Genomic DNA, 24,589 nt, shown 5'->3' on the forward strand with positions numbered 1-24,589 from the left:
GATTCAGTCGGGAATCTGTAATTGCAAGCAATCACGGGGTTAGTATCTTGAGGGAGGCAACACAGTGGGGAAGCAGAGGTTCATTTTCCATTTATCACCACTTTGTATGGCTTAAAAATTTTTAATTACACTATGTTTTTTTTTTTTAATTAAATTTCTATGTTACTAAAACGAACAAGTTAATTTGAGGACAGACTCACATGTAAACCTAATAACAATACTCTTTTCCAGTTCTCCGGTGGTTGCATGGTGCAAAACGACACTATCACATCACAACTGGGGCAGGTGCTTGGCCACCCCTTAGGATGCCCACAGCAGAGAGCCTGGGTATGATATCAAGCTCTGGGTCCAGCTCCAGTGCCTGGATTTCTGCCACCCACACAGGAGATCTGGATTGAGTTCCTAGCTCATGGCTTCAGCCCTGGCCCAGGCCCTCATGCAGTTCAGTCTCATTCCAGCCCCAGCCGTTGCAGGCATTTGGAGAGTCAACCAGCAGGTGGGAGTTCTCTCTGTCTGAGGGGTGGAAAGGTAGCCATGTGTGTGTCTCTCCCCACATCCACTGCCCTGCCTCTCTGCCTCTCAAATTAATTAAAAAGCTTTTAAAAAATAAAATAATTTAAGGAACATCACAACCAGGTCTGACAATAATACAGTGAAGATACAGAACATCACCATCACCCCAACCCCTTTGAGAGTCACAGATTCCTTCCCATACCACCCTCTTCTTATGCCTAACAGCCACCAATATGTCCCCAAGTCTAACATCCCATCATCTCAAGAATGTCCACACACACATGGAATCAGACATTGGCTAACGTCAGGAGATTGGCTTTGATACTAGGAAGAATTCTCTGCAGATTCATCCAGGTCATTGCTTGCATCAACAGTTGAGTCTCCATCATGCCTAAGTGATGAAACCGCCATAAAAATCTCTCACGTGTGGGATTCAGAGGAGTTTCGGGATGGTGGGGCACCCCACCCCCGTGGGGAGGGAAGCTCCCTGCACTCAGAACGCTGTCAATCCCCACCCTGAGCTCCTCTGCAGCCAGCTGTCTTTCTCTATCCTGTATCATAGCTTGGGCTGTAGAACAAACTAGTGCACGTGTTTCCCTGAAATCTGTGAGCCAGTCTCCCAAAGGACTGAACCTCAGCAGGAGGTCATAGGAAACTCCTATTGTAGCTACACCAGACAGAAGCTGCAGGTAATCCAGGAGTCTACCAGTGGGGAGAATGTTGGGGACTGAGCCCTTCACCTGCGGGGTCAGTACTATCTCCAGGCACTGTCAGAACTGAATTGATTCCCAGGGCACCCAGACAGGGTCCGCAGAGATTTGAACAATCGGTCAGTTCGCGGGGAAAACTCTCAAGTTTGAGTGACTGCAGAGAAGTATGGAGAACAGAAGAGAAGAGCAGGAAATAGTTTGGTCCTTCAGTTGTGAGAGTCTAGAGAGAGAACCTGTTCTTCCTGTAAGTTGTCACTGCTCTGGGATAAATGCCAACGAATGCAATTGCTAAGTCATATAACAGCTGCGTGTTGAGTTCTGTGTGTTTTTAAGGAACCGTGTCCCAGGGTGGCTACAGCATTTTACACTTCCACCAGCAAAGCAGAGTGATGCACATCCAGTTTCTCTCCGTGCTCACCAAGCACATGGTGTTATCACCGCTTGGGCCACTCTGGCCGAGTGCAGTGGTTCTCATTTGCATTTCTCTGATGACTCACAACATTGAACATCTTTTCATGGGCTTATCTTCACTATTTGCACATCATCTTCAGTGCCACTGTTCAAGCCTTGTGCCCATTTCCTCATTGGATTATTTGGTTAATTGCTTTTTTTTTTTTTTTTTTTTTTTTGACAGGCAGAGTGGACAGTGAGAGAGAGAGACAGAGAGAAAGGTCTTCCTTTGCCGTTGGTTCACCCTCCAATGGCCGCCGCGGTTGGCGCGCTGCGGCCGGCGCACCGCGCTGATCCGATGGCAGGAGCCAGGAGCCAGGTGCTTTTCCTGGTCTCCCATAGGGTGCAGGGCCCAAGCACCTGGGCCATCCTCCACTGCACTCCCTGGCCACAGCAGAGGGCTGGCCTGGAAGAGGGGCAACCGGGACAGAATCCGGCGCCCCTACCGGGACTAGAACCCGGTGTGCCGGCGCCGCTAGGCGGAGGATTAGCCTAGTGAGCCGCGGCGCCGGCCGGTTAATTGCTTTTTAAGATTGTTTTTAACGAGTTGTGGGAGTTCCTTAGATGTTCTAAATGCAGATACTTTGCTGGCTGTGTGGTTTGCAAATATTTTCTCTCAGTCTTTGGCTTGCCTTTTCATCTTCTTAAGTGCAAAAACTCAAACTTCTTTTTTTTTTAATATTTTTTTAATTTGAAAGGCAGAGTTACAGAGTGGGTTTCCATCTGCTGGGTTACTCTCCAAATGATCACAATGACCAGGACTGGTCCAGGGCACAGCCAGGAGCCCAACTCCATCCCGGTTTCCCATGTGGGTGGCAGGGGTCCAGTCACTTGAGCCACCTTCCCCTGGTTTCCCAGGTGCGTTAGCAGGAAGCTGAGCTGGAAATGCAACAGCCAGGACTTGAACTGCTGCTCATTTGGAATGTTGGTGGCAAAAGCAGCATCTTAACCTGCTGCACCACAACTCCAGTTCCATTCTTAACAATTTCTAAAAGTGAGGTCGGTGCTGTGATGTAGTAGGCTAGGCCTCTGCCTAAGGCGCCAGCACCCCATATAGGCTCTGGTTCCAGTCCCAGCTGCTCTTATTCCAATCCAGTTCTCTGCTATGGCCTGGGAAAAGAGTGGAAGATGGCCCAAGTGCTTGGGCCCCTGCACCCATGGGAGACCTGGAAAAAGCTCCTGGCTCCTGGTTCCGGATTGGCGCAGCTCCGGCCGTTGCAGCCATCTAGGGAGTGAACCAGTGGATGGAAGACCTCTCTCTCTTTCTGCTTCTGCCTCTCTGTAACTCTGTCTTTTAAATAAATAAATAAATCTTAAAATAATAATAATAATAATATGACATGAGTACAGAGGTGGGAGCGAAGATGGAACCAGGCTGGCTGTTAGTTGACAATTGTTGACCCTGGTGGTAAGTCATGGGGTTCATTGGCCAGTTCCTGATACACCTTTGTGTTGAAAGCTTTTTAAAAAGTAATATTTAAACTTCTGCTTCTATGAAGATGCAGTAGAAGAACTTCGACTAACTCTTTCTTCTCAGCACCATTAAAATCTCTTGGCTTATGTAAGGAGGTAGAGATACTGGAGGGCTGGCTCAGTAGCTAAGCAATGACAATAGTGAGTCTTCTTTGGTCTCAAAGCCAGGCTTGGGGCTGACAGCCTGGATAAGGCCAATGAGCACAAATGTAAACGCCCCAACAAAACAAAGGGCAGCCAGCAAGTAGAATGCTTTCAGACAGCAACTGCTCTCCTCCAGCCAAATACTATGGAAGACTGCGTCCCTCCCCCGGCCCTCACTCCAGCACAGAAAGAGAAATGACCCAGTCTAAGTGGCAGAGGACACAGAGAAATGAACAGGGCCTGAGGAACATATGGGACTGTCACAGAACACCCAGCATTCATGTCGGAGGAGACTCAGAGGGACTGGAAAAGAGGGCCAGGTTGAAAAACTACTGGAGCTGTGGATACTGGCTGCAAATGCCCCAAATCTGACATCAACCTGAACCCCAAACAGGAGAAATACCCCCACCAAACAGAAATCGCACCAAGACATTTCTTAGTCAAAATTAAAGACTGTGAAAGTCTCAAGAGAGGACTGGCACCTTATCTACAGGGGATGACGGCTGTCAGAAGCCACGGGGACCTGAAGGAGCGGCACAGCATTTTTTCAATGCTGGAAGAAGACTGTCAACCCAGAAACCTCCACCCAGGGAGGGGAGCCTTTTGGAATGGAAGAAATCACATTCTCCAATGAAGGAAAACCGAAAGAATTTGTCACCAGAAGTCCTACCCTGAAGGACAGCCAAAGGAATTCCTCTGAACAGAAAGGAAACAATAAAAGAAGAAATCTTAGAACAACAGGAAGAAAGAACATGGTAAGCAAAAATAAGACAATAGACTTTCCTCAAAACCCACAAACGATCAAAATTCAACCAAGATGAAATCATCTGAATGTTCCCATAAGCATTAAAGAAATTACATCTGTATGTTTTTAAAAAGATTTGTTTCATTTATTTGAAAGGCAGAGTGACAGCAAGTGGGGGGAAAGTTGGGGTGGAGGATGGAGAGAGAGCAGAGATAAGGTCTGAGAAGGGGGAGAGAGGGGGAGAGAGAGAGAGAGAGATCAATCTTCCATCTGCTGCGGCAGCTTTACCTACTACACCACAGCGTGGCCTCTCTCCCACATATTTTAAAACCAATCTTGGACCTCACATTTTTCATCCACAAATATCCACATTTGACACAGCCATTAAGATGCCACTAGGGACACCTGCACCCACACTGGAATATCTGGTTTTGAGTCCTGGCTCTGCTCCTGATTACAGCTTTCTGGTACTGCAGACCTTGGGAGGCAAGGCAGCAGGTGATGACTCAAGTACTTGGATCCCAGGCACCCTGTGGGAGACACAGACTTGAGTTCCAGGCTCCTGACTTTAGTTGCGAAGAGACTCAACAAATACAAGGTATCCCTCTGCCTCTCTACCACTCAAATAAGAATTAAGGGACAAGTGTTGTGGCATCACATCAGAGTGCTAGTTTAAGTCCCTGCTAATGCACCTGTAAAGGCAGCAGACAATGGTTCAAGTACTTGAGTTCCAGCCACCAGCATAGGATGCCGGAATGGAGGTTCTGGCTCCTGGTTTCAGCTTGGCGCAGCCCTAGCTGTTTTGACCATGTAGAGAGTATATCAGTGAATGGAAGATCCTTTTCTCTTTTTCTTACTTTATCACTCTGCCATTCAAATAAATAAATTAATAATAATTTTAAAAATGAAAATAAAGAAATGTCTAAATTTTTCACTATGTATCGTAAGAAGACATCTTTAGAATATCCTCAATTTTTTATGTGATATTGGTATTAACAATAATTCCTGGCCGGCGCTGCAGCTCACTAGGCTAATCCTCCACCTGCGGCGCTGGCACCCCGGGTTCTAATCCTGGTTGGGGTGCTGGATTCTGTTCCAGTTGCTCCTCTTCCAGTCCAGCTCTCTGCTGTGGCCCAGGAGTGCAGTGGAGGATGGCCCAAGTCCTTGGGCCCTGCACCCGCATGGGAAACCAGGCGGAAGCACCTGGCTCCTGGCTTTGGATCGGCGCAGTGCGCCAGCCGCAACACACCAGCCATAGCGGCCACTTGGGGGGTGAACCAATGGAAAAAGGAAAACCTTTCTCTCTGTCTCTCTCTCTCTCACTGTCTAACTCTGCCTGTCAAAAAAATAATAATAATTCCTGAATATGTTCAAAATATTCAATCAGGGTTCATTCAAATTTCCAATCATCTTATAAATTCCATGGATTTTCTTTAATGGTTTGAATAGGATCCAAATAAGGTTCATATACTACAATTAGTTAATACATCTCTTAATTCTTAACACTTAATCTTTCTTTTCTGCCTCTCAAAAAAAGAAGAAAATCAGAGACAAACAGAAAGCTCTCATCCATTGGTTCACGCTCCACGCCCATAACAGCATGGGCTAGGCTGGAGCCAAAGCCAGGAGCTGGGAAGGCAATCCAAGTCTCCTAAGTGAGTGGCAAGGACCCAGAAGCCATCACTGCTGCCTCCCAGGATCTGCATTACCAGGAAGCTGGAGTCAGGAGCCCAGTAGGGATGGAACCCAAGTTCTCCAATATTGGATGCAAGTGTTCTTAACTGCCAGGCTACACAGCCGCTCCCTCATTAATCTCTTGCTGTCTTTCCATCCAGCTCTTCTTTTTCCTTGCCATCTGTCTGCTCAAGATACTAGGTCATTTGTTACCAAACTTTGATTTGTATTAGTTTTCAAGTAAGTTGATTAAAGAAAAATGGGTAGTAGATTGTGACATAGTAAGATAAACTCACACAGTTAGGTTAGATTGTAAATTCAAAATGAAGACAGAACTCATTTCAGCACAGAAAAATGGCTGGAAACAAGCATGGACACTGGGAAGCAAGTTTTCATGCTTTAATTTCTGCACTTTTCATTTCCTTAAAAATTATACAATGACCAGGTCAATATACAAATAGATTCAAACATACACCTAAAACACTGGTAAACACCCACTTCCCTGGCTCTACCAGCCTGAAGAATTACTTTCTCTGCAGCTTGCCAAAGGCCATGGAGTGGGCTCTTCTAACAAAGCCAATCAGGGTTGGGTGGGAAGTTGAATCACATCCCCTTAGCCTGCAAACTCCCACAAAGTTGTATTCACCATGCAGACATGGTGGTCCCTGTGACTACACAGATGCAAGGATCCTTACAGCTTGCTATGCGTAAAGGCTTCATACGGGACCTTGTGTTTGGAAAAGGTTTCTGCTTAGCTCATGCAAGGATGCTTTCAGCACACCTAACCCTGTAAGCCCCACCACAAAGCCCTGTCTGACTATACATCCACACCCTCCCACCCCCAGCCATCTCTCCTTTCAGCCACCTGAAACTAAGCAAGTCAGGGCTCACTGGCGGGATCGGTAAGTGCCAATGGGCAACTGAGTTCTACTCAACATCTAAGAGATAAAATAAAGCCAACCCCTCAACCCTTTTGGAAGCTGGAAGATGAAATGTCTCCCTCTTCCTGGGTTCAGGTGGCAGGAATGAAGCAGTATGGCCACACAGGAGACATGGGACAAGGACAGTATTTCACAGTCCCACCCATGCAGTCTCATGTTCTGGTCCCATCAGCTAAATTGATCATTTTGTCTTCCCACTCAACAAGGGGGGAAAAAAGTTAAACAAGGACTCACCCTGTGATCCAGAAACTCCCAATCTAGGCATACAACCCGAGAACTGAAAGCAGGAATTCAGATATTTGCACACCCATATTTACTTCAGTGCTATTCACAGTAGCCAGAAGGTGGAAGCAACCCAAGTGTCTATCAACAGATGAATGGATAAACAAAATATGACATAGGCATATGATGGATATTATTTAGCCATGAAAAGGAAATTCTGACGCAAGCTGCAACATGGATGAGCCCTGAAGACATATGCTAAGTGAAGTAAGCCAGGCAGAGAAGCTTGGATGTTCCAGGATTGCAGTTCTAGGAGACATCCTTAATAGGCAAATTCATAGAAATGGAACATAGAGCAGAGGTTACCACGCACTGGCCAGACAGGAGAGTGGAGGGATTATCACTGAATGGGTGCAGAGTTTTGGGACATGAAAATGTTCTAGAAATGGATAGTGCTGATGGCTATACAATGCTGTGAATGTACTTAGTACCACAGAATAGCATGTTCAAAAATGGTTAGGATGGTAAATTTTATGTTGTGTATATGTATCACAAGAAAACAATGCAATACACATATATATGAGGAAAACAAAGTCCATTTCCTCCACAAGTGTCCAAGACTCACAAAGAGGCAAATGAAGGAAAGGGCAGTGACCACTCACATTCCTGAACTGTTGCAGCAAGTGGTCATTTTCTAAAAAACAACACCGTGAAAGGAAACCGTCTCACATTAACAACAGGGAAACTGGACAGCCAGTGATAAGGTTATCGTAAACAAGCATTTTATGCCTTAGTTAGATTCATTCCAGTTGACTGATTTTGTTGACAAGGGATTTGACTATTGCAGCATTTTTGCCATTGAAGAAGCATAATTTTGAAAACCAGAGATTCCCCACCTCCTTTGCTTATGGCTTAGAGAAAGCACTTTGAAAGTAAGTGTGGGTGTGCCAACCCTTGAGAGAATAAACGCAAGGGAGAGGGAGATTTCAAATAAGTCCCCTGCCCCTACATAACACAAGTGACTGCACAGACCCCAGCTCAACACTAAACAGAACCTCAAATGTCAATGTGTTTGTTCCAGAACCAGCAACCCTCTACTGATCTAAATCAAACCAAAAAGGGCAAACGAGAAAATGCAGTCACCAAGAACTGAGAACAGCACACACTCAGTGCACCCGCCGTTAACACTAAGCCCATGGCAAGCAGAGAAAAGTTATATTCAGAGCAAATGTGTAATATGGGACATTCTACAAGACACATGCCTGAGACTCCCCAGCAAGGCAATGTCATTTAAATTAAAAAAAAAAAAAAGAAAAGAAACAAAGAAAAAGAAAAGCTGAGACAGAGCCAATGGCGTAGCACAGTGGGTTCACCAGCTGCTTACAACACTGGCATCCCACATACTGGACTGCTAGTTTGAATCCCTGCTAATGTGCCTGGGAAGGCAGCAGAGTGCTTAGGCCCCTGGCACACATGTGGGAGACACTGATAGAAGTCATGGTTCTTGGCTTTGACCTGCCCAGCTGTGGCTGTTGCAGCAATTTAGGGAGTAAACCAACAGATGGAAGATCTTTCTCTCTCTCTCTCTGCCTTTCAAATAAACAAAAGAATAAATAATTTTTTAAAAAGCTAGGGAAGAATTCTGCCTCATTAAAATAGTCCAAAGAGGGGCCAGCACTGTGGCATAGTGGTAAAGCAACAGCGTGCAGTGCCGGCATCCCATATGAGTGCCGGTTCAAGTCCTGGCTGCTCCACTTCTGACCCAGCTCTCTGCTATGGCCTGGGAAAGCAGTGGAGGATGGCCCAAGTCCTTAGACCCCTGCACCTGTGTCAGAGACCCAGAAGAGCTCCTGGCTCCTGGCTTTGGATCGGCACAGCACCAGCCATTGCAGCCATTTGGGCAGCAAACCAGCAGATGGAAAGATGGAAGACCTCTCTCTCTCTCTCTCTCTCTCTCTCTCTCTCTCTGTTACTCTGCCTTTCAAATAATAAATAAATCAATCTTAATTTAAAAAAAAAAGACTCCAAAGAGAAATAAGTATAGCACATGAAATTTAATCAGATCTTAGTTTGTAAAACAGTAACAGGGGCCGATGCTATAGCTCAGCACGTTAAAGCTGCAGCTTGCAGCACTGGCATTCAGCACTCGCATTCCATAATGGGCACCTGTTCAAGTCCCAGCTACTCTACTTCCAATCCAGTTCCCACTAATATGCCTGGGAAAGCAACAGAGGATGGCCCAAGTCCTTGGGCACCTGCACCACATGGGAGACCCAGAAGAAGCTTCTGGCTCCTGGCTTAGGCCTGGCACAGCCCTGGTTGTTGTGGCCATCTGAGGAGTGAACCAGCAGATGGAAGACCTCTCTCTCTCTCTCTCTCTGTAACTCTGCCTCTCAAATAAATCTTTTTTTTTTTGGACAGGCAGAGTTAGACAGTGAGAGAGAGAGAGAGAAAGGTCTTCCTTCCGTGGTTCACCCCCCAAATGGCCGCTACAGCCAGCGTTGCACCCATCCAAAGCCAGGAACCAGGTGCTTTCTCCTGGTCTCCCATGCGAGTGCTGGGCCCAAGGACCTGGGCCATCCTCCACTGCCTTCCCGGGCCATAGCAGAGAGCTGGACTGGAAGAAGAGCAACCGCGACAGAATTCGGTGCCCCAACCGGGACTAGAACCCGGGGTGCCAGCGCCGCAGGTGGAAGATTAGCCTAGTGAGGCATGGCGCTGGCCTAAATAAATAAATCTAAAATAACAACTATAAAAGACAATCTTAGAACAAAAGGGGAATCTGAATACAAACTGGCCATCAGATGGTCTGAAATCATTGTTCATTTTCATATGGGTAACAGTGAACAGTGTGGTTATGGAAGAAGATATGTCATTCTTAAGACAGCCTTACTGGTGTAATTTCCTCAGTACACCATGCCTGCAGCTCATTTTCAACACACACACACATGCACAGAGACATAAATACACACAAAAAACACACTCAAATGGCAAGAGAAATCTATATATAGAATAATGACCGCTGACTGTGGGAGAAGATAAGGGATACTGTGTGTATAACTGTTGTCCCAACTGTAATTATGAAAATTAATAAAATGCAATCCATTCCCCTCCTTATAGAAAAGGGAGGATAGTGTATCTCACCGAGCACACTATCAGTCGTGTACCTGTTCTCTGGAACAAGCTAGAGTGCTTGAACTCTTGTGCCAACCAGAACACCACATGCCTCACGCGCACACCTGTGTCCTGTACTGCCTTGAGTCACAACAGGAAGTCATAGCAAGGAAGTGTCCTCCAGGAGTTCACAATAGCTCCCACCCTATCTGGAAATCTGGAGTAGTTTTTGCATAACAAAAAGGAGAAATGAGTCAGCAGCTATTGACCCAGGCTCTTCCCACCCCCATCACTGATTTTTTGGAGCAAGAGCCAACCCCCCACCATCTGTCACCCAGGCTCCGATTCCTCCTCTGCAAAGGGGAGCATCACAAAGCAGCAAACCCACCATTTTCCAATAGAAGCAATGTTTAAAGCCTTGGAGGTGACCATTGGTCCAGCATGGTTAAGACGCCTTTTCTGTTACCCAGCTTCCATATGGGACTGCTAGGTTGTTAGGTTCAAGTTCTAGATTGGCTTCCTGCTAGTGCACACCCTGGGAGGGAGGCATCAGTGATGACTCAAATACAGACACTTTTTCTTCTCTCCACCGCTCAAATTAAAAATATAAATAAAAATTCACCAAGGAGAATAAAGTGGTCATAAATAAACAGGCCTTTAAGATTAAACAAAAAAAAAAAAGTGAGAAAGAGGGCTCATCTGAAGCCACACAAAATTTTCCCACACCAGTGGACAAGCTGCAGGTCAACACTACCAGCACTCACCTCTGCCATAGGCCCTGGCTTTCTTCGGATTGAGTTTGGGCTTCAGAGGAGCCCCGGGCTTGAGCTTGGCTTTGGGGAACTGGGACAGGTAAGTCATCACCGAGTGCTCATCCACGTCTGGGTGAATAATCTCTTCCGGAGTGATGACCTAGGATGACGACACAGCGGGTGAATGTCTGGACACATCATCTGGCAACCACGTTAGAATCAGAAGTCTATTTTGGTGCAAAAAATGTTGAAGCCCACGCATGTTTTTTCCATAATACGCATTCTATATAAACTTTTAGAAGACTCCTTGTATTGAAGTATTTGTAAAGATCTCTTAAAGCAAACACTACAAATACTAAGAAACTGAATCAGCTTCTCAGTTAAGAGAAACATCATTAAACCAAGGTCACAGTCCCCTTTCAGAGGAACCACCATCCTCTGTAGAAGCTCGGGAACCCTCCACAAACAATTCTACAGGTAACTTCCACAGGTTCATGGCTTAATCCTTCCCCTGGCTAACCTCTGCAGAAAGATTAAAAAGAACAAGTGAGGAGGAAAAAAAAAAGCAGCACATATGAGGTGAGTACATATTACAAAAGGTGCACATAGACAAACTGGCCATTTTTTTGCTTATATACATACTGTCTGCATCTCTATTAACTTAAAAAAAGACAACACAATGACATATTAGATATGTGGGCTCAATATAGTAAGAGCATTTTTTTAAATGTTTATTTACTTTCATTTACTTGAAAGGCAGAGCAATAGGTAGGAGAAAGAGATCTTTATCCACTGGTTCACTCCCCAAATGCCCACAATAGCCAGAGCTGAACCAGTTCTAACTGTGGAACCTGCTACTCCATCCAGATCTCCAGCACGGGTAGCAGGAGCCCAAGGACTTGTGCCATCATCTGCTGCCTCCCAAGATGCTTTAGCAAGAAGGGGGGTCTGAAGCAGAACTCAAACCAGCACTCTGATATAGAATGCAGGCATCCCAAGTACAGGCTTAACATCCTGTGCCACAATGCCTACCTCCTTAAGAGCCTCTTTTAAAAATGGAGAGGCAGGGTAAACATTTGGCACAATATTTAAGATGCTACTTACGATACAGGCACATGGGAGTGCCTGAGTTTGAGCTACAGCTCTGCTTCCAATTCCAGCTTTGTGTTAATGCACACCCTGGGAGGCAGCAGGATGATGGTTCAAGCACTTGGGTCCCTGCCAACCTCCTGGGAAACCCAAATTGAGTTCCAGGCTCCAGGCTTTGATCTGGCCCAGCCCTCCATTTGGAAAGTGAACAAGGAGATCCAAAGGGAGATCTTGCTCTGTCAATGTCAATCTCTGTCTTCCCCCCAGCAAACAAAATGAAAATAAGCACATAAAATTTTTTTTTTCAATGGCAAAGGAGTAAATTTCTCCTGAAATACATCTGAGGACAACATTAGACCCACTCTTGGACAGAAGACCATCCTGAAGCCTCGGTTCCACCACGTGATCCAGCCCACAAAGTCCTCCTTGCCCCAGCAACGGTGCCAGGAGGCAAGCCACAGCAGACTTGGATGGACAGCAAGCTCAGCCTCACAAACCAGGTTAACCAAATTCAGCAAGAGAACATATCGATGATCAGCCTGGGCGAACAAAACAGCCACTGGGGTTTGAACAGTCACCTACATACATTGCAGAGAAAATAGGATGTGTGTCGACTTGGCACTTGTTCCCGGCAGCTCATTCAGTGGCTTCATGGTGTCAACATCACATGGACGTCAAAAGGAGGTGGTTTTAGGTTTAGGAGGAAACGAAAAACATAACCACACCAGTTCCTCATGATGGACTAGCCAAGAAAAGGGTCACGTCCCAGAGACGGAGTCCAAAACCATACCAAAGAATTAGGCAAGTGTCTCTACCTTCCAAGGATCCTGTTACAAAATACAGTGATCTCAACTCTGAACACCAGCTCAGACCTTAACAGACTTCTACAGTGAGGTCATCAACCCCATGGCTGCCTGCAACTTCTCAAGAGCCATTATGCTGAACTGTTGAGGGGAGTTCTCCTCCCTGCTAGGAAGACTGGACCTGAACAAAGCCATGTGGCCACCGTATATGATGTCTCCCAGACTCATTTAACTTCCAAGTTCTCTTGTTTTATTCCCAATTGGTTTACAGGCAAATCTTTCCCTGATTTCCATTAATGGTGAATTATCCTGATTCACATCATCATATTGGATTAAAATTATCCTTTTTAAAGTATAAGGTAGGGGGGCCTGGCACTGTGGCATAGCATGTAAAGCTGCCACCTGCAGTGTTGGCATCCCACATGGGCATTGGTTTGAGTTCTGGCCACTCCACTTCTGATCCAGCTCCCTGCTAATGGCCTGGGAAAGCATAAGATGGCCCAAGTCCTTGGGCCCCTGCACCCATGAATGAGACCCAGATGAAACTCCTGGCTCCTGCCTTTGGCCTGGCTTAGACCCAGCCATTGTGGCCATTTGGGGAGTGGACCAACAGAGAGAAGACATCTCTCTCCCTTCTGTCTGTCTCTGTCTCTGTCTCTGTCTCTGTCTCTCTCTCTCTCTCTCTCTGCCTCTGCCTCTGCGTCTATCTAACTCTAACTTTCAAATAAATAAATAAATCTCTACCAAAAAAAAAAACATAGGGGCCAGAGTTGTGGTACAACAGGTTAAACTGACACCTGCAATGCTGGCATTCCCACTTGCACACGCCATTTTAAGTCCTAGCAGCTCTATTTCTGGTCCAGCTCCTTGTTAATGTGTCTGGGAAAGCAGAGGGAGATGGCCCAAATCCTGGAGTCCCTGCATCCATGTGGGAGACTAAGATAAAGCTCTGGGCTCCTAGCTTCAGCCTGGCCCAGCTGAGGCTGTTGCAGCCATATGGGGAGTGAACCAGCAGAGAGAAGCCAGCTGTTTCACTTGCTCTCGCTCTCTCTCACTCGCTCTCTCTCACCCTGTAGCTCTGCCTTTCAAATAAATAAAATGAAAGTGTGTGTGTGTGTGTGTGTGTGTGTGTGTGTAACAAATGGTCAGATAATGGCATTTACTTCTGGCTTAACCTAATAATTAAGGGTCCATACTTGCAGTTTGGGGTTTAAAGATAGCCTCTTCAATGTCTGGTGCAGAAACACTAGAAAACCTGCCAGCATGTGACTAGAACGACAAGACTTCTGCATGATCTATCTACAAGCAGTCAAGTCCACGAGAACCTATAATCACAGATAAACTGAGGGAGATGGAACAGCACCACAGGCTGAATGACGAGAACATCAGACTAGTGGCCTGACCCAGAAAGGCATATACAGAGCACACAACAAGTGAGTGGGTGAGCACAGCCTCCCGGGACTCGGCACGCTCGTGCGTACCTGCGGGACACCCAGCCAGTCGTCGGCCTGCTGCATAGCTTCTCGGGCATTATCCACAGGCTTCCGAGGATCCCAGGATTCCCAGTCTGGGCACAGACCTGTTAACAGAACACAGAGGATGCTTCAGCATCAGCCGACTGAAGAGATCAAGTAAGCCATGCACCTAAATTCAAGCCACACAATCTCTCAGAGAGCTATTTCTTCCCAAATCTCAATGAATTATTTTGTAGGCCAAAAGTAGCACAGGTAGGAGTGTGCCCTGGGGAAAACCCTACCACACTAAATGAGTCTTTTCCTTTGACTTGCTATCTCCTTGCAGTAAGATGGGGATTACTGGGGCAGGCATACAGCCTGGCAAACACCCTCACACCCTATCATAGTACTCCATTTGCTACCCCGCTCCAGCTTTTGACTCCAGTTTTCTGTAATGTAGTTCCTGGGAGGCAACAGTGATGATGGCTCAAGTAATTCAGTTCCTGTCACTCAAGTGGGCAATCTGGACTGAATTCAAGCATGCTGGCTTGAGGCTGCCCAGCACCTCTGGCTGTTACAGCATTTGGAGAGTGAAGCAGTGGGTGGGAGCCACCTCATTGTCTTACTCTCTCTTTCTCCTTCTGATCCCTCTCCCTCTCCTGCCCCTAGTCTATCTCTTTCTGTCTCTCACACGAATTTTGTAAATAAAAATAAAATATAAAGATTATCCATTCATTGATGAAGTAGTATAAACAGATAAAGCCTGTAAAATTATTTGGGCCAGGTGACTTGTAACAAGAGGTTTTTTTTTAAAAAACAAAACAAAACAAAACAAAAAAAACCTTTGTTCCTGGCTATATCTAAAAAGACTAGACTAGAATTCTGCGTGATTTACAAATTTACTTGCTCTAAGGCAGAAGCACAGAATTATCTAACATGTCTTTGTAGGTACAAAAAATAAAGAACTGGAGTAAAAATGCCCAGGTTTAAACTAGAATGAGGTATGCTAAATTGTGTCTTGGGAAGTAAGGGCACAGAGAAATGAACCAGTGTGGTACTCTGTATTATTCTTGGATGACACCAACTTACAGGCTCTCAAGGAAGAGTGAAGCCTTCAGTCAGTCCTTCTTCCCTACCCAATTGATACCAGATCATTCTACTTTGCATGTGTTGCAAACCACTAGCTTACTATTCATTAATGTGCCCAGGACATACAGAGCAGTTGCAAATGGAAAATAAAAGTATATATTTTTTTAAACTAAAAAAAGTACAAAATCATTGGCTATGCCTTTTCAGCTGAGTATGTACAGCAAACTCTACCCATTAATCTAAACTCTCCAGTGAGGATAATTACAACCTTGGTATACACTCAACCACTTGACAAAGAGGAGCCCACTGAGGCTAGCAAAGCCTCCAACTGGAGCCTGACCAAGTACTATTTCACAGCAAAATAAAAAGAAAAGGGCAAAGAAAGCCATATATAGTCAAACCTGTGGTTAATAGTAATGGGTACTTTCCACTCAATGGACGATTTTAGATTTTTGTGCCAAGCCACTTAACAGGGCCACATGTTTCTGCTGAAACCAATGGCAAAATAGGCACCTAAGTGGGAAGACACAAGACTCCAGAGTAGGGAAGCTAAAGCCGAGGCCCGCTCCAAGCACTGAGGCCTTCACTGGGAATGTGGATAAATTATTGAATTTAATGCTCGGGTATATCTATGCATATAACTAGATCTGCTGTAGAAAAGGTAAAAAGAGCCACTTTGTAGTTTTATTAGCTGTCTCACAATGGGCTAAAGCAAACAGACACACCAATTATAGCAAAGCAAGCTACTCCATTGAAAACTAATAGTTTTAAGGGGCCATATATCCTCATCCCAAAGAGATGGGTCAGGCAGTGATATAATATGAATATGATTTGGCCCCTCAACTCATACATGACTTCAAACTCTCAACTCATGAGTGAAAAAGTACTAGGAGAGTGGTAACTTAACCCAGTTATGGTATTTAGAGGTGGGGCCTGGTAGGAGTGCTTAGGTCACTGAGGACACGCCCTAAGAAGGTGGTTATCAAGAGGTGGTTGGTAGAAAAGCCTGAGTTTGCACCCAGCCTCCCACTACCGTCCCCCTGCCCCCCCACTTCCTGGCTTGCCATACGATCCTTCCTCCACACCAGCTCTAGGAATGCCATCCACCATCTTCACAAGAAAGCAAACCAATCTTGGGCTTAATATTCCAAACCCTGCTAAATACACCTTTTCTCTTTATGAAGTGAGTTGCCTCAGGTACTTCACGGCAGTACTGAAAAGCTGACGACATAGACAGGCATTCCTGGGCTCTTACCAGGGGCACAGCTGTCTACCAGTGCTCCCAAGGCTTTGCCATCTTGCCAGTTCTGGTTGAAGTTGGTGATGGGCAGATAGGGGATCTTGTTCTGAATCCAGCCCAGCAGCCTCTGCTTTGGCGTCTGCTTCTTGGCGTCATCATCCCCTTCGTCCTCCCACACGGGCATGGAGATGGAGTAGTGGAGGATCAATGTCCACACCAGGCCCAAGATGAGCTTCAGGTTCCCATCCACAATGGCTTTGCTGTCTGGGGAGAGAGGCACAGGCTCAGTCACTCCTCTGGGTCACAAAAGTATACACAGTCATTTTTGTTCAACAAAAAGTGAAGAAATCCTAGGCTATTTGAAATTCATTTAAGACTGAAATGATGTGATGCTGGAATTTCTTGAAAACACATGGTGTTGGGATTAGAAAAAATATGATCGATAAGTGCTATTAATTGGCATCCCTGGATCACGGCTATATCAGAATACACTCAACTATTATCTCTATTTTGGTGTATGCTTAAAATTTCCCACAAAAAATGGGTTTTAAAATTTTAAAGAAATCTGGGGCTGGAGCTGTGGCACAGTAAGATAACTCTCTGCCTGCAGTGTTGGCATCCCATATGGGCGCCAGTTCTAGTCCCAGCTGCTCCTCCTCCAATCCAGCTCTCTGCTATGCCTGGAAAAGCAGTGAAAGATGGCCCAAGCGCTTGGGCCCCTGAACCCACATGGGAGACCTGGAAGAAGCTCCTGGTTCCTGGCTTCGGACTGGCTCATCTCTGGCCATTGCGGCCATTTGGGGAGTGAACCAACGGAAGGAAGAGCTTTCTCTCCATCCCTCTCTCTCTCTCTCTCTCTCTCTCTCACTGTCTATAATTCTACCTGTCAAATAAATAAATAAAATATGTTATAAAAAATTTAAAGGAATCTGAGGGGAGCATTGTGATACAGTTGGTTAAGTCACTGCTTGGGATGCCCATATTTTACATTATAGGGCCTTGTCGAGTCCCAACTACTTCATGCTTCTGATCCAGTTTTCTGCTAATAATGCACCTGTCAGGTAGCAAATGACAGCTCATGTGCTTGGATTCCTGCCACCTATGGAGTAGACGTGAGTGGAGTTTTTGGCTCCTGGCTTTGACCCTAGGCTAACTATTGTGGGCATTTGGGGGATAAACCCATGGGTGGAAGATCTCTCTTTTCTCTGTATCTCTCACTCTTTCAAAAACATACATACTGTTAAATAATAAAAAATTAAAATGTAAATCATTTCAGAAACATTGACAATAAAAAGAAGTGGCCACATCCCAGGGATAACCACCTGCTAACCTGGTGGTCAACAGTCAACAAAGTGTGTGTGTATGTGTGCACACATGCACATAAGCATGGAAATGTGTTGGCTGCCCTGAATTTGTATTATATAACACAAAAACATCGATTCCCTGTAAATGCTTAGCCTAGGTCATGGCCCCTGCAAGGATCCTCCCCTGCTTAACACAACCCGAGGTATCCCTGGCCAGCCCCTTCCACAACTCCTGCTGCCATTTCTTTCTATTCCCTCCTCCCCAGGCTCCTCTTCAGCACTGTCTTCTTTCCAACCTCCATCTGCAGCCATCAAAACCCCAATGTCTGGGGGCAGCGCTGTGGCAAAGCAGGTTAAGCTGACCCTTGGGACATGGGACCCATGTCCATGGAGACTCAATCTCTGTCTCTCAAATAATTTTTAAAAGAAAAAATAAAATAAAAGTAAACCAAGCACAGGGCCTGTCTAAGCACGTAGGCCGCGGGTCGGTGAAGCCAGCCAGCATGCGTTTGAGGTTTTATGCTCAATAAAGTGGCAATGGTCTGCATAAAACCCCATACACAGGGTGGGTATTTGGCCTAGCAGCTGGGATGTCCACATCACCTTCTCAGTGCATGGGTCTGCTGCCTGGCCCCATTCCAGCTTCTTGACTATTGTGGACATCTGGGGCATGAGCAAGCAGATAGGAGCTCTCTTTTTCCTCTGTCTCTATCTCTCTACTTCTCAAAAAAAAAAAAAAAATTTAAGTTAAGAAACAAAAGAAATTAAAAAGCAGTACATGAACCTTGCACAGAATCCAAGGAATTCGCCCCATGGAACCAGACATCCCTCCAGCTGGCAGCCGTGGTCACAGCTGGGGTTTTCGGATTAGATGTTCTGCCATGAGTTGTCTTTGAAATGCTATTGATTACTCCTTTACCACCTACGGATCCTCAGAAATTCCAAATCAAGCAATTTTCCATGCCAATTTCCTTTATTCAAGCTCAAGGGAGAAGAGCAGCCTTCAAAAGAGTGGACCAAGAGGGGGAAAAAAAAAAGGCAAGAAAAAGAACAAAAGAAAATGTGGGTTTGCACGCTGCTTGTCAGGGACCACAAGCAGCCTGGCACACTTGAGACACTGATCTCTTCTACCTGAGGGACTTGAACAGGCCACAGAGTCGCATCCAGCCACAAGCTTCGGTCTGCAAAACTCAAACCTTCCCAGCTACTCGCTAAGTGCTTTTCGAAAGCAGCGCTGCAGATTTAATTCATTCAAAACACGAAATCAACTGGCTCTATCTTCCCTCCGCGTACATATGTTGGTCTAAAGGAATGAGACCCAAGTCCTTTTCATAAAGATTTTAGGGGAAACATGACCCAGTTAAAGTCTGGGCCAAATTTATGTAACATATAATGCCCAGAACTTCTGTTTCCAATGAATTCCAGGTAGGTGTCCAAGTGGGAACGCCCCCATCACAGTCTCACTGGGATCCGTGTCACCCTCCTCCTGCTACTCTGACAGCCCTCATTTCCCAAGGGATTCTGACAGGTGAAAGTTCAAGTGTTTCGCCCAAGCTCTTGGAGCAATAAAAAGAGGGCAACTCGCCCAGAGGGCCTCCCCAGCACCCCTCCACATGAAACAGGAGACTCCCCAGGCCTTGAAAGAGAAATGGTCCACAGCGTGGCAGCGCCGACGTCGGAGCACTGCCACACCCCGTGGAGTCTGTGGACCTGAGTGTGTCCGGCCGTGTTCACACGGGCTGTAGGCACTGGGCAGGAGTGATGGTGTACTGCCGCATCCCGCAGAGCCTGCAAACCTGAGCATGCCTGGCCGTGTTCACGCAGGCTGTAGGCGTGGAACAGGAGTGAAGTCGGTGCACTGCCACGTTCACGCGGGCTTTAGGCGCGTGGCAGGAATGAACAAGGAGCTCGTGGCCAGACCAGCCAGAAGCATCTCCACAGAAACAGCTGCTGGAGGGCATCTCAGGAGCATAACAACCCAGCGTCCACCACACCTGCCCAGCCTGCTACAGCCAGCTCAGACTTCACTGGGTAGGAATCTGGCTGTGGGTTTCTCCCTTCTGTGCTGCCCCCCAAACTTCACCCATCACAATTCCTACATAACTGGTCATCCAATCAGACACACTACTCAAAACTGTCCAGGGGCCGGCGCCATGGCTCACTTGGTTAATCCTCCACCTGCGGCACCAGCATCCCATATGGGCACCGGGTACTAGTCCCGGTTGCTCCTCTTCCAGGCCAGCTCTCTGCTGTGGCCCGGGAAGGCAGTGGAGGATGGCCCAAGTGCTTGGGCCCTGCACCCACATGGGAGACCAGGAAAAAGCACCTGGCTTCTGGCTTCGGATTGGTGCAGCGCCAGCCGTGGTGGTCATTTGGGGAGTGAACCAATGGAAGAGCTTTCTCTCCTTCTCTCTCTCTCACTGTCTATAACTCTACCTGTCAAATAAAAAAATTAAAAAACTGTCCAGCCTTGCTATACCGTGAAAGCAAGGAATGTGTTTGCCTCGTTTCCGTACACTGGTTCTCCAGGCTATGTGAATGGGTTCATTTACAGAGTATAAGCAGCAATCTCTGGAAGTAGCCTAGAAACATCTCCTCTGGAGACCAGTTCCCCAGAGGTCAGGCCCCTCCCTCTGCCCAGGTCAGGATCCTGAGTGGAGTCCCTTGCCTGCCTGCCTCCTAATATGCCTTCAGGGAGCTCCAGGAGGCACCTGCAGCACCTTCTCCCTGGCTGGGACTGATTAACCAGGGTGGTGGGGTGGTGGCCCATGAGGAGAGGCGTGGTCCGACACTCCTGCACACTTTCACCTGCCTGGGTAGGGACAGCAGATCGTCCTCTGCAGGCATCAAGGAGACAGAGGGGCGTGCGCCAAGGCACCAAGGCCACCCTCCGCACTGTGATGTGGTGTCTGGGGAAGCAGATGCCACCCACTCTGCTCCTGGCCCTTTCATCTCCATGACCCCCTGAGGGGCAGTGTTGCAAAGCTATTTCAAGCACAGGCTCTGGAGCCAGTGGCTCAGCTCGATTTGTCCCTTTGAACCATCCACCCACCCTCAGCCTCACTGTTCCTCACCTATCCAACGGGAATGAGCAAAGTCCCCGACCTCACAGGCTGCTGGAAGTAGGTAGGGATAGGTAGGTTACACAATGCAAAAGTCCAGCCTAATGCCTGGCATACAGCAGGCGCTGAATAAAGCTTACCCCGCTCTCCCCTGGTACTCCTTCACTCAATATCAAGTCCTGCTGTGGCAAACACTCTTCCCTACAGCCAGATGAACAGATGCCAGAGTCCAATGCGTGTATGCCAGAAATGGCTACAAACCAACAGGTGATGCAAACGTTCATGTGTCACCCCCCAGAGCCAAGCAACTCATTCTCAGGGCCAGGGCCACAGCCTCTGCTGTCCTGTTCCAAGGGGAGGCAGACTTCGAATGCTACAATGAATCCGAGATCTAGGAGCTCTCTGCAAGCTGGACACATAGGAGCTGGGCAATGAGGGAAGACAGCAGGGCCTGCGCCACAAAGGCCACCCAGGAGACAAACTACAGATAACTTACCAGACCTTCCTGGAAAGTGTAAGGTACAGAAAGAAGCCCAGGCGGGCCCAAGGTCTGGTCCTTCCTTGACTTCTTGGCTTCATTTTGCCCCAAGATCACCTTCTGTCTCTGTCCCTGGTGCCCACCTGGCCCCAAACTCCCTCCTCATCCTCTCTCCCAAGTCTACAAATTAGCACAGGTTCCCTGTGAGGTGCCCCAGCAAGACTCTGCATCCTACTCCTCTCACAGAGCACCTGCAACCACTGTGGTTTAATAACCCCCTGGGAGCTCAGCTGCCTCCTCTGCCCCAAGTGTCAGCTCCACTCCACAGTCAGGTTTGGCTCTCCACTGTCTCAACACCAAGTGCACCTGGCTGTGTGGGAGACAGCCTGCCCACTCGGCTCTCCTGACCCTCCCTACTGTGGTGCTCCAGGAGAGGAGTGATGCATGTCACAGAGAGGGTGCAGTAAGTATCCCCCCACACACAGCTTTTTAGACAAAATTCTGCATGCTCTAGAATGTGGCCACTGCTGAGCCCCCACGGGCCACCCAGAACATGGCTCAGAGGGAAGGCCCAGAGAGGGTGTGGTTCTGCAGCTGGCAGACTCAGCTCCATTGCTCTGAATCTCTGCACCTCAGTTTCATCATCTGTAAACTGGGGGTGATGCTGGCCCACTGGAATAGGACTGCCAGCAGCACTACCTGCAGCTCTCACACCCACACACTTGGTTCCCAGTAGCACTTGTAGGATTATTACCGTAATGCTTACCACCACTGACCTCCCATGCCCTTATCAACCCAGAGTCAAACAGGACAAGAGCAGGAGGAAGAAGTGAAAGCTTACCAGTTCAATGCTGCAACCTGCCAGCTTGCAGTGTGGTTTCTGGACAGCTTAGGTGACTTGGCTGAGCCAGGAGCAGCACCTTAGGGTGGGCTCACTGTAGCACGCAGATCACCTGGATCCAGAGCCCCAGGGCCCACTGACAGCCAAGGTCAGCTCTGCACTTTCTCTCTAGCCTGCCTTCTCTCCAAGCCTGCACAAACCATGGCTGAACTACAGGCTTCAGATATCCAAACAATAGGGGGCCCTGAACTAAAAGAAGGCAGCTGGTTGCTTTCCTCACTTTCCTGGTCAAAACTTAGCCTAGGGGTGGGCATTTGGCACATTAGTTAAGTCAGCGCTTGGGACACCCACATTCCATATCTCAGTGCCTGGTTTGAGTCCTGGCTACTTTGCTTCTGATTCCCTGGGTCGCAGCAGATAATGGCTCAAGTATTTGGGTTCCTGCCAGCCATGTAGGAGACACAGATGGAATCTGGGGCTTCTGACTTGAGCCTGGTCCAATCCTGGCTATTGTAGGCATTTAGGAAATAAATCAGTGGATGGAGGATTTTTCTCCATTCCTCTCCCTCCCTCTTTCTCTCTCTCCCCCTCCCTCCCTCCCTCCCTCCCTTTCTCCCTCCCCCCTGCCTTTCAAATAATATAAAAATTGATTAATTACAAAAAGGCAGACAAATTTTAAACAAAAACACAAACCTAGCCTACAAACGTCCACTGCACCCCTCCCACGTCTAGAACAAGAAAGGCCAGGCCTGGGGTCATACTTCCGGGGTGCCACAGCCCTTCCATTCACACAGCACATGAGGAACTGTGCACTTTGCTGCAGGTTCCCTGAGGCCCCTGGCAGGAGGAAAGGGGCCAGGCTGGCTTCTGCCTCCCTTTCAGGTTGTGAAGAATGAGGAAAAGGCCTTCAGCCCTGATGACTGAAGCATGTCCATAGCCAAGGCCATTCTTTGGGCACTAAAATCCTCTATCCTCTACTCCCTCCCAGGTGCCAGCTTCCAGACACATGGCTCCTCCCAGCTGCCCTTAGAATTCAGTGGTGAGCAGAAGTAAAACGCACCCTCACTTCAGAGCCCTGGACTAGCCAGCCCCATGCACTGCCCCACTACCGGCCAGAGCCCTCGACACTGAGGCCACCTAGCTGTGACCTGCCCCAGGAGAGTCCTGCAAACAAACAGAAGGAGCCAGGGCCTCAGGACAGGGCACCCTGCCCACCTGAAGACTGAAAAAAAACAACCTCAGTTCACATTCCTTCTGCCAATGTTGTTGTTTTCTAATCTCTTTGTAACAGCAACTGAACTATAACCAGAGCATGTTTCTGGACACTAGAGGACCTGGAGTCACATGAGCCTATTCAGTCGGAAAGAGAAAACACTGACCACAATAAAGCCAGGGCACGGGGGTCAGCTACATTTCCGACTCCCTTTCCTGCTCATGAACTACTCAAGGACTACAAAGGAGCTGTTTGAATTAACTGTTACATACATGACTGTGCCTGGGTCCCGAGTTAATAAACAGTTCATTCAGAAGGCCTTTTATGTTGTTCATCTTCCTGTTTTTTTTTTTTTTCTTTAAAGATTCATTTATTTATTTATTTGGAAGGCAGAGTGATGGGGGGAGGAGGACGGGAGGGAAGCAGAGAGGGAAATGGATCTTCCATCCACTGTTTCACTCCACACTGGCAGCAAAAGCTGGGACTGGGCCAGGCCAAAGCCAAGAACCTGAAATTCCACCCAGGTCTCCCACGTGAACAGCAAGGGCCCACGTAGCTGGGCCATCCTCTGCTGCCTTCTTCAGGTACATTAGCAGCGAGCTAGATAGGAAGCTGAATCAGCAGATGAGAGATCTCCATGTTTGTCTTTAAAACAAATAAAAAGTATTTTAAAGTAGATTAAGCCATGAAGTCAGGATCTTCAGGAGTTGATTAATACCTTCACTGAAGGAATGGGTTCATTACAGCAAGAATGAATTTGTTTAAAAAGCGACTTTCACTCTTCCTTGTTCTTGCACCAGCATGCATGTACTGTGTGATGCACCACACCATGCTACGATGCAGCAAGAAAGCCCTCCCCTGATGCAGCCTCTCAATCCCACACTCCCCAGCCTCCAGAACTGTGGGACAAATACACTTACAATGCTCACAAATCACCCAGTCTGTGGGACCACATGATAACAGTAGAAAACAGACCAAGACAGCACACAAAATAAAAAACCCTCTCACTGCATTGAGAAGGATTCTGAAGTCACATCTGAATTCAGCAAGAAAGACTGCTGAAGTGGATTAACCATGTCTACCATGAAGAAGGCATGGGGAGTGTAAGTTCAGCAAGGAAGATTTCTGTACAGATAGATTGGCAATGTCTGCCTTGGGCATGGCATGTTGGAAGGGGGCCAGGATTTCTCTGCAACAGAACTGAGTGAAGAAATATTCTCAAGTCCTTGACTGACATTTCTGTTACAGGCCCACAACACATTCTCATGTATAAACTCA

General features: G+C 47.2%; 1 protein-coding gene across 3 annotated transcripts in view; it reads right to left on the reverse strand.

Annotated features, from left to right (window-relative positions):
* FLNB (filamin B) overlaps positions 1-24,589 on the reverse strand; it is a 156,632-nt gene that overhangs the window by 76,476 nt on the left and 55,567 nt on the right. For all 3 annotated transcript variants that reach the window (XM_002713267.5, XM_002713270.5, XM_002713269.5), the window contains exons 2-4: positions 16,429-16,677; positions 14,112-14,209; positions 10,751-10,898 (exon numbers count right to left, since the gene is read on the reverse strand). In XM_002713267.5, the coding sequence (XP_002713313.1) occupies positions 10,751-10,898; positions 14,112-14,209; positions 16,429-16,677 (495 nt within the window). The remainder of the gene's footprint in view (positions 1-10,750; positions 10,899-14,111; positions 14,210-16,428; positions 16,678-24,589) is intronic.

Source organism: Oryctolagus cuniculus, chromosome 10 (assembly GCF_964237555.1).
Source record: "Oryctolagus cuniculus chromosome 10, mOryCun1.1, whole genome shotgun sequence".
Lineage (NCBI taxonomy): Eukaryota > Metazoa > Chordata > Mammalia > Lagomorpha > Leporidae > Oryctolagus > Oryctolagus cuniculus.